This window comes from Mus musculus, chromosome 4, assembly GCF_000001635.26.
Source record: "Mus musculus strain C57BL/6J chromosome 4, GRCm38.p6 C57BL/6J".
Classification (NCBI taxonomy): domain Eukaryota; kingdom Metazoa; phylum Chordata; class Mammalia; order Rodentia; family Muridae; genus Mus; species Mus musculus.
This window is the reverse complement of record NC_000070.6, coordinates 40250532-40270434: the sequence shown is the minus strand read 5'-3', so window position 1 is coordinate 40270434 and position 19903 is coordinate 40250532. Positions and strand designations below refer to the sequence as shown.

The 19903-nt window shown below is 43.5% G+C and overlaps 2 protein-coding genes across 2 annotated transcripts; one reads left to right on the top strand and one right to left on the bottom strand.

Moving 5' to 3' along the window:
• Nucleotides 1-206: 206 nt before the first annotated feature.
• On the bottom strand, nucleotides 207-856 carry Smim27 (small integral membrane protein 27). The gene is made up of 2 exons (NM_001349093.1): nucleotides 716-856; nucleotides 207-397 (listed from the first exon to the last, which is right to left on the bottom strand). Exons 1-2 carry the CDS (start codon nucleotides 758-760, stop codon nucleotides 293-295), a joined length of 150 nt encoding a protein of 49 aa, NP_001336022.1. The 5' UTR covers nucleotides 761-856; the 3' UTR covers nucleotides 207-292.
• Topors (topoisomerase I binding, arginine/serine-rich) lies at nucleotides 594-10829 on the top strand. The gene is made up of 3 exons (NM_134097.3): nucleotides 594-761; nucleotides 1934-2131; nucleotides 7354-10829. The coding sequence occupies exons 1-3, from the start codon at nucleotides 759-761 to the stop codon at nucleotides 10252-10254; spliced, it is 3102 nt and encodes a 1033-aa protein (NP_598858.2). The 5' UTR covers nucleotides 594-758; the 3' UTR covers nucleotides 10255-10829.
• The last annotated feature ends 9074 nt before the right edge of the window (nucleotides 10830-19903 follow it).

Below are 19903 nucleotides of genomic sequence, written 5' to 3'. Positions count from 1 at the left end.
GGGCGCACGCCTTTACTCCCAGCACTCGGGAGGCAGAGGCAGGCGGATTTCTGAGTTCAAGGTCAGCCTGGTCTACAAAGTGAGTTCCAGGACAGCCAGGGCTATACAGAGAAACCCTGTCTCGAAAAAAAAAAAAGGGGGGGGGGGGTGTTGTCCGATCATTTTGAAAAATTGGCATGTTAACGCTTATCACAAAAGGCCACACGCAAATTTGTATTGTGAATTTTACTTTGAGTCTACATAGGTGCCATCTGAAGAAAAGAAGTGTTTGCTAAGAATTACAAAAGTTCGTTCAGAAGAACTTGTCTGGAAACTCCTTCTGTAGTTGTCGTCGTGCAGCTACAGTCGATGCATAGATGACGAATCCCCAAGAGAGCAAGACGATTGCAAGGAGCAACTAAAAGGAGGGGAGGAAAAGCAAAAAGAAGAAATCAATGTGCCGGGTCCTTTCCCTGTGTAGCCCGAGCAAGCAGCTACAGGTGGAAAGGCATCACATGCCTCTAACACAGTGCAGCCCAGAGGCAAGCAGGCCTGCAACCCCTGACGTCAGAGGCGGAAAAGCGTGTCCTCCAGGAAGAGGCGGAGCCGAGGGCAGGGCGTGAACGCTCAATTTAGGAATGGGTTCTGGAGTTCCAAGCTGCGAGCCAACAGTCTACCTTCGGCTCGCGGGCCCTGCCATGGTGCGCTCTGGAGCTCCGCTCTGCTCGGTACCTACCAGGGAGTAAGTCCAGTCCAGGCTTCGGCGACTCATCGGCCTCATGGTAAGGGAGCAGCGGGGACGGGGTGGCAAGGGCCCTACAGCCTGCTCGCGGGCGCATTGCACCCCGATGCAGCAGCCATTTTTCAGCGGGACTCTGCGCGCTCCCGCGGGCTTCCGCCCGGAGTTGGAACACATCACGTGATCCGGGCCTAGCCCGCCTTTCAGGCAGCAGAGGGAATAAAAGAGAAAATGTGAAGATCGCGCCTTTTTTGCGCTCACATAGGAATTCCTTAACTGCTTTATCCTGCATTTGCAGTGCGGTATTAATACAAGATAGTGTGCCATCGTGTGCATATAAAAGTTTATTGGAAAATAGTCCACGGTGGAAGAATCAAAGTTGCCGTCCCACACCCACATCGGTTTCCACCAAATGCGGATAGACCTTCATATGTTTATGCTTGACTTAAACATCTTTTACGTAACAAAAACATCGTTGGGAACTGTTAGTTGAGCCGTTCACCAAGAACAAACAGAATATTATCGCTGATGGCTGGAAATCTTTTCAAATATGTTGTACAGGTAGCCCGCATGGTGGATCTGCCGGCCAACAAGTGTTGACGGGCAGTTTGTCGAATGCTTGGGACTGCAGCAAGTTTGAAATACTAAGTCCCGAGAAAGGCAGCTTGGCAGGCCAACTATCAGGATGCTGGTGGTGTGCAGAGTGGAAGCCTGGCCGGCAGAGGCTGGGCCGCTCGGCTTTGGGCGCAGATGTGTCAGATACATTTTTAGTGTAGATTTCCGAGAGTGGAAAGAGGGAAGCGGGCCGCAGGGAGTTATGGCGGGGTAAAAGAAATGCCTGATGGTCAACCCAGCTGAAATAGACGGAAGGACCAGGGTGCTCTGGGAGCTCAGTCCAGTTCCCGTGGCACCATAGAGAATCCTAACAACTTGTTGAAGTTTGTGAGGTTCCACTGATACTGAGGCAGCCTTTCTGCATATTTGGTTGTGATTGTGGAGTTTGTGCTGTGCCCCCCCGCGGTGGGGGCAGGGCAGGGTCCGGGGTCTGTGCCGTAACGTCCCGCCTCCTGCGTGCGGCAGCGGTTTGGCGCATGCGCCCAGAGCTCGGGGGAAGGGGGTGGAGGAGCGGTGTTTTGCTGCGCGGGCTCGGGGGGTTGGTCTCGCCTTCTCTCCGCCTCCAAACTGCCTGTGGGTGATGAACGTTCTACGTCATAGGGGTCGCAGCCGCCGCCACCGGGGTCTCCGCTGTCTCGCGAGGAGGGTGAAGCGCCCCCTCTGGTGCCTGCCGAGGAGGGGAGGCGCCGAAGCCGCCGGGTACGCCTTCGCGGATCCTGCCGCCACCGGCCGAGCTTACTGAGCCGGCGGGAGCTGGCTTCCAACGGCCCAGCGGTTCCTGCCACCGCGTCCTCGGAGGTGAGTCGGCCGGGAACAATGGGTGAGGGGTTCCAGTAGGCCCTGGAGCAGCCCTGTGGTCTGGGCCTTCTTCCACCCGGAGCTCCCAAGGGCTGGGGTCGCCACGCTGCAGGGCACCTGTGGATCGGCACCGGTGGGCAAGCGAGGGGAGTGTCTCCCTGCACTGCCTGAAGGGCTGGAGCGCAACTGAATACGGGATAGAGCTGTGTGTCGGCGCAAAACAGTTGCCACTGTTAGGAAGTGTGACCTTGGTAGGTCCCCAGCCCTGGACCCTGTCTGTGAAATGGGATCAGCATTTCAGTTGGTCGTGTTTATGTAACATGCATGGTGTGGTTGTCTTTCCATCCGAGACAGTAGTTTTGGACTAAGGAAGCTGTTAAGGCTAGAGGAGTTGTGCAGTGCTACACATTGTGGGCAGGGCTTGTATGCCTTGTGACTTTATTACACATCTAGTTAGTGCCCTTTGCTCATGGGCTGCTGATTCTGATTGGTAGACTGGAGAGGGGCAGTTACGGGATTGAAGGCACGGAGATTAAGACCGGAACTGGGAAGCAGCAGTTCTACTGGGCACCGTCCTATGTTAAAGTGGAGAAAGAAGGAAAAAACGTATGTGTCTTAAGAGTTGAGCTAGTACAGGGTAGAGTGTTTCGTTTGAGAGGATTTGAGGGTTTGGAAATAGATGGAATGCAAAGTGCAGGGCTCTTCAGTCAGTCACACTCAATGCGTATCTAGAAGGAGAGGCTTTCACGGGGCTAGCTTCCAAGCAACCCTCACCCCTTTTATTTTGGGGCAGGGACTTTTGTAGCCAAGAGTGGTCTGGAGTTCCCTACTTTGCAAAGGATGACCTTGGTCTTCTCACCGTCTTGCCTTCATATTCCAGTCTTCTGGGAATGCAGGAATATTCCAGGGTGCCTGGTCCCAATTAAATTTTATTATTACCAGAATTGAAATTCAATCTGGACAGTGGTGGTGCATACCTTTAATCCCAGCAGAGGCAGAGGCAGGCAGAGCTCTGAGTTCAAGGCCAGCTTAGTGTACAGAGTGAGTTCCAGGACAGCCAGGGCTCCACAGAGAAACTCTGTCTAGCCTCACTAAAAAAAGAAGAAATTAAATTTGGTCATTTAGGACTTAACAAATTTTAAACTATTCAGATTTACAAGTAGAATGCAGATTGCTTTTTACCAGTCATTCTGTTTTATCTATTTGTGGATGTTGTTAGCTGCTTTGCTTAGATATGTTAAATATAATTGTTATCATCTTTGGAAACTGTCAGAGGTGTGGGTGATGATCACTACCAATATCAAACTTTTCCATAACTTAAGCAACTATGTTGAACTCTCATCATCAAACCCTGCACCAAGTGTTTGCTTATTCAAATTGTATCCCTTCACACAACTTTTTTTTCCCCCTTTTCAAAAGACTATTGGTATTCTGTCTTAGTTAAGGTTTTACTGCTGTGAAGAGACACCATGACCACGGCAACTCTTAATAAGGACAACATTTAATGGGAGCTGGCTTATAGGTTCAGAGGTTCAGTCCATTATCGTCTAGGCAGGCATGATGCAGGCAGAGCTGAGAGTTGTACATCTTCATCCAAAGGAAGCCAGAAGTAGACTGGTCCAGGTGGCTAGGAGGAGGTTATCATAGCCTACCCCGACAGTAACAAGTTTCCTCCAACAAGGGTGTAACCCCTCCTAGTAGTACCCTGGGTCAAGCATTTTCAAACTACGCCGATTTTAGAGTTGAGAATATTTGAGAAGTAACTTTCAAGTTTGTCCCAGCTTGATCTTTGTGGAGATCCAAAGTAAGAAGTATTGATTCTAGTTGGATGTGGTGTCCATGCCTTTAATCCTAGCACACAGGAGGTGGGGGCAGGCAGATCCATGAGGTGCAGGCCAGCCAGGCTACGGGGAGACTTTATTCTTGACCCCACCCCCCAAAAGTGGCAATTCTCAGTATTATTTTCAGTAGTGCTGCATTAAAGTGCAGTCAGATGATTGAGTTCTGTGTCCAGTGATAATCTAAGGAGTGCTTTAGAAGCTGACTTTTGTAGAAAGCCTTGACTTGGAAGGGGGTGGGGGGGAGAAAATTCTGAAGTTCATGATCTCCATTTATTTTCCCTAGATATGTTGACCCTGTTACCAGAAATTTCCCCAAAATTATGGTATAAAGGGGATTTTAATCTTTGTTAGAATCAGCAGATTGGAAGATCAAAAAAGGAAAAGTTGAGTGTATCCTAAAGTAATAATAGATTTCCCTTTGGACTTGGCTTTTTATGAAGAGCTGATTAATCTGCTCTGGAGGTATTGGTTTGTAGCCCTGATCCTTAGGTTAGTAGGGTAGAGGAACGTTTACAAGGCTTCCGTCTAGAATACAAAATACAAAATTTAAATGGGTCCATCTTTGCTGCTAAAGTCAGGACGTCTTCTGCAAGTACATCGCCGCCCAGTCTGCCTGTTCCCTACCTCCCCACTATAGTTGTTAGTGTATTCACCGAGGCATGCAGTTATCACCCAAGTGTAATTACGGAACAGTTTGGTCTTCTCAGAAAATCTCATCAGCTCAAGGCATCTTTTCCTCCTTATTGAACTACTTTGGTCATGTGTATGAATGGTACCATACAGTGTGTGTGTGTGTGTGTGTGTGTCATTTATTAGATGTTATGTTGTAGCATTCAGTACTTTATTACTTTTATCACTAAGTAATTTTGTGTTCACATGTTTTTTATATAAGCCACTGGGTCCTGTTAGTGCTGCTTATATCCATATAGCTGTAGGGTTATCCAGAGGGGCTTGGGCGGTCTACCAGTAGCCACTTCTCAAAGAAAGTGACTTCCCACAGCAACCATCAGCTACCTAAAGACCTTCAGTTAAGAGTGGGGCTTTGGGAGTTCTTTGGTCGTCGTCATCATTGTAGTTGAACTCACACTCACGTTGGTGTTTGATTGTGGTTGCCACCTCCGGGGTACTGACCTGGGTCCTTTGTAAAACATCTCCCTCACCCCATGCTGTAATTTTTAACTGGCTTGGACTTAGACAGGTGACCACAGCTGTGAGTATCGTGCAGCAGCCACAGCATATCTTGAGCTTCTCGAACCTCTGGCTCTGGCTTTGTCTTCCCACCCTTGCTTAATTTTCCCTGGGTGTTGTGGGAGGAAGTTTGGTACAGGTGTCCCATCTCTGGCTGGGCTATCACGGGTGCTCGTTCTCACAGGTGGAATGTGATGGCTAGTAATGAGTCTGCACTCCTCTTGCCAAGGTGGAGAGGAGCATTGCAAAGCCGTCTGGAGGTTCTCCCCTTCTGCAGACGACTTCCGCTGCCTGGGTTTTGACCATGTTGATATAGTACTAAACCACATTGTGTTTATCTGTCAGTGGTGGGCATTTCAGTTACTACATCACAGAGGTCATGGCTAATGTGACTTCAGAGTTTTGTTTAGATATATAGTGTATGATTATTGTTTTCCCCCTTTATTTTTCTTTTTTAAGTTCTAGGACTAGAAACCAGGGCTGCTTTGCCTGTCCAGGCAGGGCTACCACTTAGTTCCTATACTCATCCCCAGGTCTAAGCTGTAAGTTTCGTGTGAATTAGAAATGTTCAGTAAACACTAAAATTCTGCCTTCCAGAGAAACAAATTAAGATAAAATATGTTTTATCTTGAAATTTACTGATCTTTTCCTCCCATTAAAGTCCCCCGTGTGTTAGCTAACTAAGTCAGTGCAGATTCCTCTGGCTCTTAGAGCTGTGTTTAGTTGAAGCCTGGATACCAGTCTGTGTTGCCTCATCTGTCAGCTCCCTCCCTCTCTGCTGTTTGCAGGCTTTGAGCACATACTGTCTTTGATCTACAAAGTTTTCTCTTTTTTTAATGTCTTTCTTAAAAAAAAAAAAAACAAAAACAAAAAAAAAAAACTTTTTTCTGAATGGGTTGATTATAAAAAGAGAAATGCTAAGAAATGCTTCTAAAAAGAGGACTGAAAATATCTGGGCCATTAAAGAACCATTTGTTTGAATTAATTGGCTTTTTCTGAAGGTATGGTTCTAAGAAAGTCAAGATGCCCAAATCTGGAAAATCTATGATGGAGCACTTGTATTTTATCAGTACAGTTTTTGTTGAAGTGGTTTTGTTTTTGTTTTTTCTCCTTAGACCATTGAGTTTATTATTTGGAGAGTTACAGTTCTATTCTCTGAAAAGGGTGGAAAATGAGTAATGTGTGAAGGAAAGGAATTTTTAAATATCTTCAAGATGGTTAGTATAGCATTCAGCACAGGAAAGGGTGTATAGGTGAGAGGGGTGAACTACAACACACATATCATGTCCGCTTCAGCGAGGTCATTCTGTAAGCTACAACCTGAGGTGATAAATGTAAAGAACTGATCATTAGCAATCTAGTGATGGGGTGCAGACAGTAAGGAAGGACACGCCAGGCATGTAATACACCTGGTGGCTTCACCAGTAGATTCGGCAGGAAGGCTAGGTCTGGTGGCCAGGTACCGCCTCCCCTGCTCTTAACACTGGAAGTCATGTTCTAATGAAACTTTCACCGAAAACTAGAATTGGCTTAAACGGCTGAACTCTCGAATATGGAAAGTACTTTACAAAAGCTGTTTCAGAAAAGTTAATGTACTATATCATGTATAAAATTGAGTACACATAAGTTGATTTATACACTGTTTTCTGTAAATATACAGTATATCATGAATAGAATAAATCATTAGAACATAGTGTTAGAGACATATGTGTCTGACAAATATAAAACCATACATGAAAATATTTGAGGACAAGAGGGTTTTTTCTCTTTTTTTAAAGTGCAGTCTAGGAAAGAAACACAATGGTCATGACATGAAGTAGCAGACTCACTGAAAAGTTACTTACTAAGTCTGAATGGGAACACAGGTATTTGTTTGCTGCTGAGCTTATGTGTTTGTGTCAGATACTTCTTAAACTATTTAAAGAATATGTAGGCTATTATATGGTATCTAAGAGCCTACTGTGTGCTGGTACTTCCCCAAAGGTAAAGGGTGAAATTAAAGTACAGATAGTAACACTTGGGAACATAGAGGATTGTTATCTTAGGAAACTGGTCTATTGCTATGCTTTTATTATGTACTGTCTTTATGTTAAAGCCATTCATTTTTGCTGAAGTATGAACAAAGCTTTATGAAGCATTTTTGCTTAGTTATTCTATTACTGAGTTACTGATATACTTCTTTCTCTTTTACAGATAATGGCCTCAGCTGCTAAGGAATTTAAAATGGACAACTTTTCACCTAAAGCTGGCACTAGCAAATTGCAGCAGACAGTACCAGCTGATGCGTCTCCTGATTCTAAGTGTCCTATATGCTTGGATAGATTTGATAATGTGTCTTACTTAGATCGTTGCCTACATAAGTTCTGTTTTCGCTGTGTACAAGAGTGGTCCAAAAACAAAGCCGAATGCCCACTGTGTAAACAGCCCTTTGATTCTATTTTCCATTCAGTGAGGGCTGAAGATGACTTCAAGGAGTATGTCCTGAGGCCTTCCTATAATGGTTCCTTTACTAACCCTGAGGTTCGAAGGTTTCGCTACCGGACAACTATGACGAGAGAACGGAGCGCCTCTCTTTATTCACCCAGTAGTACTGTAAGTAGGAGAACAACCACGCCACCAGATAGTGGAGTGCTGTTTGAAGGGTTAGGCATTTCGACAAGACCTAGAGATGTTGACATTCCTCAATTTATGAGACAAATGGCATTAAGGGGGCCAACTACTACAGATGAGAGATCTTTGCGGAAAATTCAAGAACAAGATATTATTAATTTCAGGCGAACTCTTTATCGTGCTGGTGTTCGAGTTAGAAGTATTGAAGATGGTGGCCGCTACAGGGATATTTCAGCTGAGTTCTTCCGTAGAAATCCAGCTTGCCTTCACAGATTAGTTCCTTGGTTAAAGCGTGAACTTACTGTGCTTTTTGGAGCCCATGGTTCGCTAGTCAATATCGTCCAGCACATCATCATGAGTAATGTTACTCGCTATGATTTGGAGAGTCAGGCATTTGTGTCTGACTTAAGACCATTTTTGCTTAATCGAACTGAGCATTTTATACATGAATTTATCAGTTTTGCTAGATCTCCCTTCAATATGGCAGCTTTTGACCAGCATGCTAATTATGATTGCCCTCCTTCATCTGAAGAAGGCAGCCGTTCAGATTCTTCAGTCATTACAATATCACCAGATGAGGCTGAAACTCAAGAGCTAGATATGAATGCATCTACTGTTAGGCAGGCACCGTGGGATGATGAAACTCCTGGACCATCTTATTCAAGTTCAGAGCAAGTGCATGTTGGCGTGTCTTCCCTTTTAAATTCTTCAGACAGTTCAGATGAAGAGCTTGTCTCTGGAGGAACCACATCTCAGATACAAGGAGTACAGACCAATGACGATGTCAATAATGACAGTGATTCATCGTCAGATAATTGTGTCATTGTTGGGTTTGTTAAGCCATTGGCTGAAAGGACCCCGGAACTTGTTGAACTGTCTTCTGATTCTGAGGAGTTGGGCCCTTATGAGAAAGTGGAGACAGTGAAGACTCAGGAGCAAGAGCAGTCGTACAGTTCAGGTGACAGTGATGTTAGCCGGGCGTCATCTCCACGCTCTGTCCTTGGAAAAGATGAACAAATGAGTAAAAGCCATTGTGATTCTGACACAAGAATAAGCTCAAAGAAAGAAGAGAAACGATCTACATCATTGCCAGCTCCCAGGGACAGCTCATCTACAAGAGGTGACAGGGTATGCTCCCCATATAACCATCGACACAGGAAGGGAGGAAGGTCGAGGAGTTCAGATTCCCGGTCCCAGAGTAGAAGTGGCCATGACCCGAGGAATCACAGGAAGCACGGGAAGAAAAGACTGAGGAACAAGAGGTCCAGAAGCAGGGAGAGTAGTAGCAGGCCGAGAGCAAGAAAGGACAAAAAGAGATCCAGAACTAGAGATAGCAGCTGGTCCCGGAGGAGCCAGACACTTTCTCTAAGTAGTGGAAGCACCAGTAGATCGAGGTCTCGTAGCAGTGATCATGGCAAAAGAAGATCACGAAGCAGAAATCGAGATCGCTATTATTTAAGAAATAATTATGGAAGCAAATATAAGTGGGAATACACTTACTACAGCAGAAACAAGGACAGAGATGGCTATGAATCATCATACAGGAGGAGGACTCTTTCAAGAGCCCATTACTCTAGACAGTCTTCAAGTCCAGAATTTAGAATTCAGTCTTTTTCTGAAAGAACAAATGCGAGGAAGAAGAATCACAGTGAAAGGAAATACTACTACTATGAAAGGCGCCGGTCCAGGAGCGTGTCCAGTAACAGGTCGAGGACTACATCCGCCGGGCCCGACCGGGTGAGAAATGAGAAGCCCGGAGGGAAACGCAAGTACAAAACCCGGCATTTGGAAGGTACCAGTGAAGAGGCTCAGCCGGCTCGGGAGTTCACTTCCAAAGGGAAGGACAGTCATTACCAAAAATCAAAATTGGATGGCAGTTATAAAAATGAGAGTGACAGCTTTTCAGATAGCAGATCATCAGACAGAGAGACAAAACACAAGAGGAGGAGGAGGAGGACCCGGAGCCTAAGTGTAGAGATAGTTTATGAAGGAAAGGCTACGGACACAAGCAAACACCATAAGAAGAAAAAGAAGAAACATAAGAAGAAGCATAAGAAACACCATGGAGATAATACTTCACGGTCGCCGGTGGTTATAACCATCGACAGTGACAGCGATGGAGAGTCTGAAGTAAAGGCGGGTATTGAATGTAGCAATGGCAGTCTTCCACAGCCTATACAAGATGGAGCATTTGAAACTAAAGATGTTGTCACAATCGAAGATGAGCTTGGTGTCCTGGACAAGGACTGTGACGTTACAGCACTTGCTGATGACTTGAGCACCAGCCAAACTGTGGAGAATTGTGACTCGCCGGCAGTCCCAGTTGAACAAACTCTTGATGTAAGAGAAGAAAGCACCTTTGCCTCTGATTTGGAGAGCCAGTCGAGTAATGTGTCTATTCAGGCTGAACCATCGAGACCAGTGCCATCTCCACGGACCTCACTGTCATCAGTGTCTCCTGGTAGAGACTGTGATGTGTCTTAAGACTGCCAGAGCCCCTCCTCGATAATCCGAGGCTGTGGGGAAAAGGTAAAGAGTCATCTATTGCAGTCTAGATGACTTCCTGGAAAAACTTTGCCTCTTAAAATATCTTAACTGTGTGTGTTAATTTGTAAAATTCATTATTTGTTCAAAAAGTTATGTATGTCCCATTCCCAGATATATGCACTTTTAAGTGAAGAAAATGTTGCTAGCTGTTTATTTAAAACTTGGGAAACTTTTTAAATAAAAATCAAAAAAATTTAGAAGTTATTTCATAAAGCCATATGGTATTGACATATTTTTATGGTAGTATTTTTGAATTTTTTTTTTGAGAGTTATTCTGGAAGTGTGTTACAAGCTAGGAGAATGCTTTTGGACAGTTATTTTTCATAAAAGATTTGTATGATTCAAAACCATTTCTTAGACTGAAGTAAGTCGTTTTAATCTGCACAGGTTATCTTGGCTTCTGCCAAAAGCAAAGTTTAGTATTTTCTTTATATACTTGGTTATCTGGACTGGCAATAAGACAAATGTGTATTCAACAAAAGACAATAAAACTGTACACTCTAAAAAATTCAGACAATTTTCTGTGCAACATTGATTTCTTTAAAGTTTTGCTGGAGCCAAAGGCTTAAAACCTGGGTGAACAGTTAGTTACGGGCCCAGCTTCAGTGGCTGTAGTCTCTCCTCCCCCATAGCTCAGTTCTTTAGTTGCGACGTTGAGGATCTTTCTTACACTCTTCAGGGGAATGGCTTTGGAGCGTTTGGCTTACTACAAACACACAGGAACCCTGGCCAAAACCTGCTTTGGCAATTTTTCTGCACAAAGTGGCTCTTTGTTTTTATTGTTAGCAGAAATAAGATGGCTGTGTATCTAACCTGATAAAGATTGTCAGTGCACAGCAGAGCTTGGACTTACTCCAAACATAAGCCTCAGTTTGCCTTGTTTCCTGTGATTGGTCATTCTTGAGTAGAAATGGGAAGGCTTGCTTCACGGCCAGTATTGGGTTTTAGTGGGAGAGCAGAGCATAGAGAATCATTACCCTCATGGATTTTACCAATAGTTTAGTTAAAACGGTTGTATAAAGAATATATAGTTCTCCGGAGAGCAGTATATATGTGTGGAAATACATCTTACATATAGTGGGAACCTGATCTTCGTGGAAGTAATAGATAGTTGAGTTAGAGTTCAGAAAATAAGTTGACAGCAATAGAATCTGAGAGGCAGAGAATCTGCAGTGATCTAAAGGCAGGAGTGGGGCCTAGCATGTTAGAAGCAGGGTTGTGGAAAGAAAGTGTAGAAACAATTTAGGTAAAAATGTTCAAAATCTGCTTAAAAGGCAATAGAAAATGACTTTCAGACTTTAAAATAGAGTCTAAAATTAAATGTTGACAGTTTGAAGTTCACACAGTGAGAAATAGTGGAAGAACTATGTGATTAAGGAATGGACTTTGTAATTGCAAGAAGCCTTTTTAAGGGTTCTTGACGGGGCGGGGGGGGGGGGGGTTCTCACCCTTTCCATCCAGTTCCTCCCTACCTCTCCTATTTGGAGCCACTCCCTTCTTGTATCATTAGAATTCTAAGGGGTAACAGTAAAACAATAGAGTAAGATAAAACAGAAATAGGCTAGGAAAACCCAAGAGAACACACAAGAAACACTTGTTTGCACACTCAGGAGTTCCATAAATAAACTAAATTAGAAACTGTAACATGTATGCAAAGGACCTGGCGCAAACCCGTGCAAGCTCTCTGCTGCTCCCTCAATCTCTGAGGTGGTAACGGTTTAATCATGTTGGTTTAGATGGCCTTGTCTTGCTGCCCTCCTTCCCCTCTTTCCTCTTCTGCGGTGGTCTGTATCGGGCTGAGCGTGCCAGAGTCTGGCACTCTGCATAACATCTGGTTGCGAATCTGGTTGTTGGGTGTGGTCGGAAGAAGCTTTGGTGATGGCTGGACAGCTTGGGAGTCATTTTTATCACTATATATTTTGTTAAAAGATCATTAGGATTTGGTTTTACCTAAGGTCTCTGGGCTACCCAGTCTTAGGTTCTTGGTATGGTTTCCATCTCGGGTGGGATGGGGAAGGGGTGCTTCAGTCAAACCAGGTGCTGGTTGATTAGTCCCACACGCTTTGTGCCTTCGTAGCAGTAGCATATATTGCAGGGAAGACACCGTTGTCAGAGTTTATGGCTGGTTGGTGCTTACATTTCTCTTGCTAGTATCAGAGTACCTTCCTGAACCAAAGATGCTAGATCATAGGGTTGGAGGCTCTGTGGGCATCACCTCAACTTCTCCATGTTGAGTGGGTCCTTGTCATCATTTTGTGAAGAGCAACTGATTCTAGCAACAGCCTAGGTTTGCAGATTCCCTTTGGCCAACAACTCAATTCGATGTAACCCAATTACTGAAAACCTCATTTGGTGACAGAGATGGCCAGTTGGGGCTCTCTCCCTCCCACTATTTGGATATAGATTGCCTTCATATATGTATATATTTTAGGAAGCTTCTACCGTATTAGGTTTCTATACAACTCTTCAAATGCCCAAATTTTAGTTGGCTCTTCTGTGTTCCTTCATCCTCTCTCTCCCCTGTTCCTCCCCACTTGAACTTCCCATTCCAGCCCCCTTCTCATCCATAAGTATAGTCTAATTCCCTTTCCTATCAAGATTTGTTCCTCCTAATCCTGTACTCTACCTAACCTCTGGTTCTGTGGATTGAAGCATGATTATCACAGCTTAATAGCTAATATCCATACACAAATAAATACCATTCTTGTTTTGGGTGTGGGCTACTGCACTCAGGATGGCTTTTTTTCTAGGCCCATCTGTATACTTGGGAATGTCATGGTTCCAGTTTTATAAAGTGTTTTCTCAGCCATTTGTGTTTCCTCCCTGAGAATTCTGTTTATATCTGTCCCCCATGTTTTAATTGGACGGTTTTCTTGATACCTAGTTTAGTTCTTTCTGTATTTTGGATAACAGTGATACATACTTAGGAAAATCTTCCCCTTCTTAGGCTGCTGCTTTGTGGGAATAATGGTGTTCTTTGCCTTACATTATATTTTCAGTTTTATGAGGTCCCATTTACCGTTGATCTTAGTTCCTATGCTAATGGTGTTCTGTTCAGAAAGTCTTTCCCTCTGCTAGTGAGTTTAAGACTATTCTTTGGTTAGATTTTGAGTTTTGTGCAGGGTGAGAAGTGTGGATCTATTTGGATTCTTCTACATGCAGCCATCCAGTTTGACCAGTACCACTTGTTAAAGATGCTTTCTTTTTTCCAGTGTGTATTTCTGGCTTATTTATAAAAACAAAACAAAAAACCAAAAACAGGTGTCCATAGGTTTGTGAATTTATGTCTGGGTCTTCAGTTTGAGTCCACTGATCAGCATGTCTGTTGTGCCAATAGCAAGCAGTTTTTATTGCTGTAGCTCTATACCACAACTTGAAATCTGGGATGGCGATGACCACCAGGATTGTTTTTGCTATCCTGGGTTATGTGTTTCCATATGAAGCTAAAAATTGACCTTTTAAGACCGGTAAAGAATCATGTTGGAATTTGATGGAGATTGTATTACATCTGTAGATTGCTTTTGGTCGGATGGCCATTCTTACTATACCAATCCTACTGATCCATGAGCATGGGAGAGCTTTGCATCCTCTCTTTAAAATTTCTTCCTTCGGTGTCTTAAAGTTTTTATCATATAATCCTTTCACTTGCTTGGTTAGAGTTACCCCAAGATACTTCCTCCTCCTCCTCCTCCTTCCTTCCTTCCTTCCTTCCTTCCTTCTTCCTTCTTCCTTCTTCTTCTTTCTTCTTTCTTCTTCTTTTCTTTCACGGTCTTTTGGTCATTGTTATAAAGGAGGCTCCTGATTTTTGGAGTTAATCTTGTATCCAGCCACTTGGCTGAAAGTGTTTTGTCAGCTCAGGAATCTGTAGAGTTTTTAGGGTCTGTTATCTATCCTATCATATCTGAAAATAATACTTTGACTTCTACTTTTCTAATTTGTATCAAGACTTCGGGTGCTGTATTGAGTAGATAGGAAGAGTGGGCAACTTTGTCTTGATTCTGATCTTAGTGATATTGCTTTGAGTTTGCCCAAATAAGTGAATGTTGGCTATGGGCTTGCTGTAAACTGCCTTTATTATGTTTAAGTATGTCCCTTGTATCCCTAGTTTCTCCTGGACTTTTATCATGAAGGGGTATTGGACTTTGTCAAAGGAGTTTCTCTAGTAAGATGATCCTGTGGTTTTTGTCTTTCCGTCTTATATGGTGGGTTACATTTATCAGTTTATGTGTATTGAACCATCCCTGCATCACTTGGTTGAAACCTCCGTGATCATGGTGGATGATCTTGGATGTATTCTTGGATTTGATTTGCAAGTATTTTTACTGAGATTTTTTGCATCTATGTTCATAAGGGAATATAAACATAAGGGAGATAAACATGTCTGTTTATCTCTTTGTTGGGTCTTAATGTGGTTTTGGTATCAAGGTAACTGCAGCCTCATAAAAACTGCTAGGTGATGTTTCTTCTGTTTCTGTTTTATGGAATAATTTGGAGACTATTGGTGTTAACTCTTTGAGGGTCTGGTAGAATTTTTGTACAAAAGCCATCTATCTGGCCCTGAACCTTTTGGGAGAGTTTTAATTACTGCTTCTATTTCTTTAGGTGTTATAAGGTAGTTAGGTTTGTAAGCCAAAGTGCCCGAGGGGTTTTGTTTTTCGTCAGTTTTCTTTGCAAGTAACCAGGTCTGTTCTAGGATTTCTTTTGTGTTTGTACCATTTGGTGGAGCCGGTCCGTAGGTGTACTTTTGTGCTTCACTCTTGCTTATAACCACCACCCCTACTCATTCTGAGGACATCATGCAAAAAAAAAAAAAAAAAAATCTGTTCATTTAAAGTTCCCATTTCCTTAAAATACTTAGTAGTTTTGCATTGTGATGTTTTAATCAGACGAAAATAATAATAAATTAAAAATCCAGTGACATTCTGGCTTAGAAGTTTGAGGCTAGGCTCCAAGTTTATCTGCGGCCTTCCTCTTGCATTCACCCACCACCAGCATCCCCTGTACTGCTCCATACCCTGCCAGAACCTTCACACTTGGCATCCTCTTCATTTGACAACTGGACAGTCTGGCTGAACTTTATGCTAAAGTGTATCTAGGATCCCCATTTCCCCCTGGAAGTGACTTTGGTTTTTGAATGTCAGTGGGCTCATACAGCTGTTAGTTATTAGTTACAAAGTACCTCATCAGCGGGAAGGGCTACACACCCGCACCCATCAGTCTCATGGCTGTGTGCGATGCTGTGTAACACTGCAGCACACAGTCCCTTAAAATATCTTGTTATACATAAAATTACATAATTTGGTTTCTTACAGTTTTCATGTTGCAAGTTTGCAAATTAACTATGAAAATTGTAGTGTGGCTTCTTCTTTACAGTTTTCACTAGAAGGAAATGCTATCTTAATGCAGAGTTTTCTAGTTAACTTACTCTGTTGCTATCGAGTGTCAATAGTTTAAGGAACATGTAGTGCGAGGTAACACAGTATCCTTCACAGTTGAGCATTGTGATTTCCTTTCAGTCAGGGTCCATGCGGTTTTATGTGTGCAGCTTTTCCCCAGCTGTGTGGCTGAGGTTGGTCTCCTTAGCTCAATCCACCCGCCACAGTCCCCTAAGTATTAGACCTTAGGGGTGTGCCATTGCATCAGCTGTCTTTAGTGGAAGCTTTAATGTGTGATGTTTGTATTGATTCCCGGTTGGATAAAGGGTCTGTAGCATTTTTTTGAGCTTATTATAAATACACATGTAATTCTGTAGCATTTTTATGGTGTTTGGTTGCCAAATTATTTCCAGAAGGGCTGCAGGACTCTTCAGTAGCAATTTGTAAATGTACACCACACTTGTTTCCATCTTTAGATTCTCTCTACATGTGCACATGTATATTTCCTTTTTTTTTCTACTTTAAAAAAATGTTTTTATTAGTATGTGGTGTACAGAATAGTTTTTATTATGACCTTTCATCCATGTATATGGTGCACTTTGGTCATAATCCAGTATTCTTATTACCCCTTCCCTTTCTCACGGGTCCTCTTTGCCAAATAGTGTAATTTGATGTTTTAGAATCTAGATTCCAAATACATGAGAAACACTACAACACTTGGCTTTGAGTCTGGCTTATTTTGAGTAACATTGCTAAGCCCATTCATCTTACTGAGGGTATGACCTCATTCTTTATGGCCAAACAATGTGTTGTGTGTGTATCGTATAGTCAGCTTATCTACTACTTAGCATCCAGGGCAGTTCCTGACTGCCTTGTGAATAGTGTATGCAGTATTTTTTCTGAACTATTTTAAAGTTACATGTACAAATGACCCTTCATCCTAACATTCCTGTTTTTCTAAAGAATGGGTTTATATGACTGTTATAATCATCAGGGAACTGTGATGTTGACACATGATGTGTGGTTTAAAAGTTGCCCTCAGGGGCTGGTGAGATGGCTCAGCGGGTAAGAGCACTGACTGCTCTTCCAAAGGTCCTGAGTTCAAATCCCAGCAACCACATGGTGGCTCCAAAAAACCATCCGAAACGAGATCTGACGCCCTCTTCCGGAGTGTCTGAAGACAGCTGCAGTGTACTTACATTAAATAAATAAATAAATAAATCTTAAAAAAAAAAGTTGCCCTCAGGATGTCCTTTGTTCTTTAGTCTCAGTCTGGAACAGTTGACTAGTACGTGTCTGTCACCACATTGATACTTTTGAAGCATGTATTTTACAGAGCGAGCCTGGACTTCTTTGTCGTGGCTTCATTCTGACTGCAGACTTGTCTAGAACGGTTTGTATGGGGTATCTATTGGTCATTGTATCTGAACTTTGTCCATGTGTACCCCTATTTATTTATTTATTTATTTATTTATTTATTTATTTATTTATTTTGTTTTTTTCTAGACAGGGTTTCTCTGTGTAGCCATGGCTGTCCTGGAACTCACTCTGTAGACCAGTCTGGCCTCGAACTCAGAAATCCGCCTGCCTCTGCCTCCCGAGTGCTGGGATTAAAGGCGTGCCCCCCCCCACCCCCCTGCCTGGCGTGTACCCCAGTTTGATCATTTGGTTCGGTTGTGCTTTTTCTCCCCTACTCTTCTCAGGAGTCCGCTCTTTGGTTAGTCTGTGGGAAGGCGCTTTGCAATCCTACGAGCATCCTCTTCCTAGTAAGCCTGCCTCTGCCGAGTTCGGGGTCTATTGCTGCTTCTTTCTCATGGTGGTTATAAAATAATTTCGTATAATTTATTAGGTGGCACTTAGGAATCGGATGTTTTCCTTTTTTTTACTAGTACAGCCGGATGCACTCTCCAGTGGCTTACAGCCTTTTCCTCACTTATCGTGATACTCAGATTTTGTCCTAGTCACTTAGTGAAGGCGTGTGCAGCCCACCTTCTGCATCCTTTTCAAAGTACACACAACGAGCAGTATGTAGACAGCTGCTGCAGGAAATGCCGTCTGCGGATTGGATCCGAAGAGTGAAAGGCTGCAGGGAGCACAGGGTGGCGGTTAGGGAAGTGATTTAGTATTTGAAGGGAGGTTGTGCAGGAACACAGCTTACCAAAAGATGAAGTGAGAGGATACAGAACGAGTCATTGGTCTATAAAACGTGATGGGATTTGAGGAGGCTGAAAAGCTGGTAGCTGAATAAGTGTTAAGCACCAAAGTCTGGCTTTGTTTCTGTAGGAGGGAGGACTGACATGTTTTGTGTTGAAAGAGACTCCCACCGCCCATAGGAGGCTGAGGTTAGAAGTGATATACCATCCCGTGTGCCTGAAGAAGTCAGTGGTGAGAGCCATCTTAGTAGACTTAAAGCAAGATCATTCTGTGGAAAGGATGCAGCGGTAAGAAGGAGGGTGCTGAGTTAAACTAGGGATGCTTAAAATCAGAGAGGGGTGGCTCTGTTTTATGTTTTAAGATAGGTCCCAGAGCCTGGAGAAAGGCCCAGGTGGTAATCCCAGCTAGTCAAAGGGCCTAGGCAGGGGAATTGTAAGTTCAAATCCTGCCTGGGCAATTTGTGCAGCCTTGTCCACTGCTGGGATAGAGCTCAGTGGTAGCTACTTTCATGGTTTGCATAAAGCTCCAAGAGCCAAACCCTAGGGAGGGACACTTGAGTTTAGGGGGGCAGAACCCTTGCAGAAGTAAAGGTTGAAAGCAGTAATGATAAAGCAAAGTGCTTGAATGATAGAGGATCCAAAACTCAAGTAGTTAGGCATTTGGAAATGGCAGAGGGGGCAAAGTGCACAAAGATCTTTATAGGTAAATAGAACATTGCCTAAAACGTCTCTCTTCTTTCTGAAATAGGAAAGACAATCAGAACAGCGGGTCAAGAGTGGGGCTGGGCTTGAGGTGCCTTTTGAAGGAGCAAGAATTAAGGATAAAGAGTTGCCCGGGCAGTGGTGGTGCACGCTTTAATCCCAGCTCTCCAGAGGCAGAAGCAGGCAGATTTCTGAGTTTTGAGGCCAGCCTGGTTTACAGAGTGAGTTCCAGGACAGCCAAGGCTACACAGAGAAACCCTGTCTGGGGGGCTGGAGGGGGGTAGTAAAGAGTTGGTGATTAATGCTGAGGTCTACCTGAGATAGAATATTTCAATTTTAGAACACTAAGATTTGTGATTTCTTTTAACCTGGTAAATGTTTGTCAGTGGGAAAAGCAGAAAACAGTATTAGGAACTTTGGGTTCTGACTAATTTTTATTTTATTTTATTATTTATTTATTTATTTATTTATTTATTTATTTATTTATTATTTAGCTAATGTGTGTCTCTGCATAAATACCTTCATGTTAGAATCCCTTTATCCCATGTGATTGCTGGGAATTGAACTCAGGACCTCTGGAAGAGCAGCCAGTGTTCTTAACTGCGGAGCCATCTCACCAGCCCAGCCCCGCTCCTCCTTGTGGTTGAAGATTGATGCATGTGTGCAGTAAGGGACACGGATGAGATGGTGGAGTTAGCTGCTGTTGAGCTATTGAACCGATGCATCCAGACTGATTCGGGGCAGGAAGTGAAACTCTGAGATGATCAGTATACTTGGCCCAATCCCAACCCCAACCCTAACCCTAAGTATATTATGTTCTGGCCCTGTAGTCCACAAGGGAAGCTGGAAAGTGTAGTCTTTGAGGAGGAGACTCAACTAGTGTTTCCTTAGTCCCTCTTCTACCTTTGCTCCTCTGCACCTTTGTCTCTGGTCACTTTAATTATCCTGTTTTTCATAACTCTGAGTATTTAAGACCAAAGCCCCGAGGTCTGTAAGTAGCGTTGGCTGCTTCTCTTTCGCTAGCATTCCACTCTGGCAACTCTACCTACCTCCTTTCCCTTTGCCAGGTCGTATGCTCCTGCCTTGGGGTCTTGGTACTTTCTGTTCATTGTGAGTAGAACGTTCTTCATTCTTTTTTTTTTAAGATTTATTTATTTATTATATGTAAGTACACTGTAACTGTCTTCAGACACACCAGAAGAGGGAGTCAGATCTTGTTACGGATGGTTGTGAGCCACCATGTCGTTGCTGGAATTTGAACTCAGGACCTTCGGAAGAGCAGTCGGGTGCTCTTACCTGCTGAGCCATCTCACCAGCCCCCGTTCTTCATTCTTAAGGACTCCTGAGCTCTGTCTT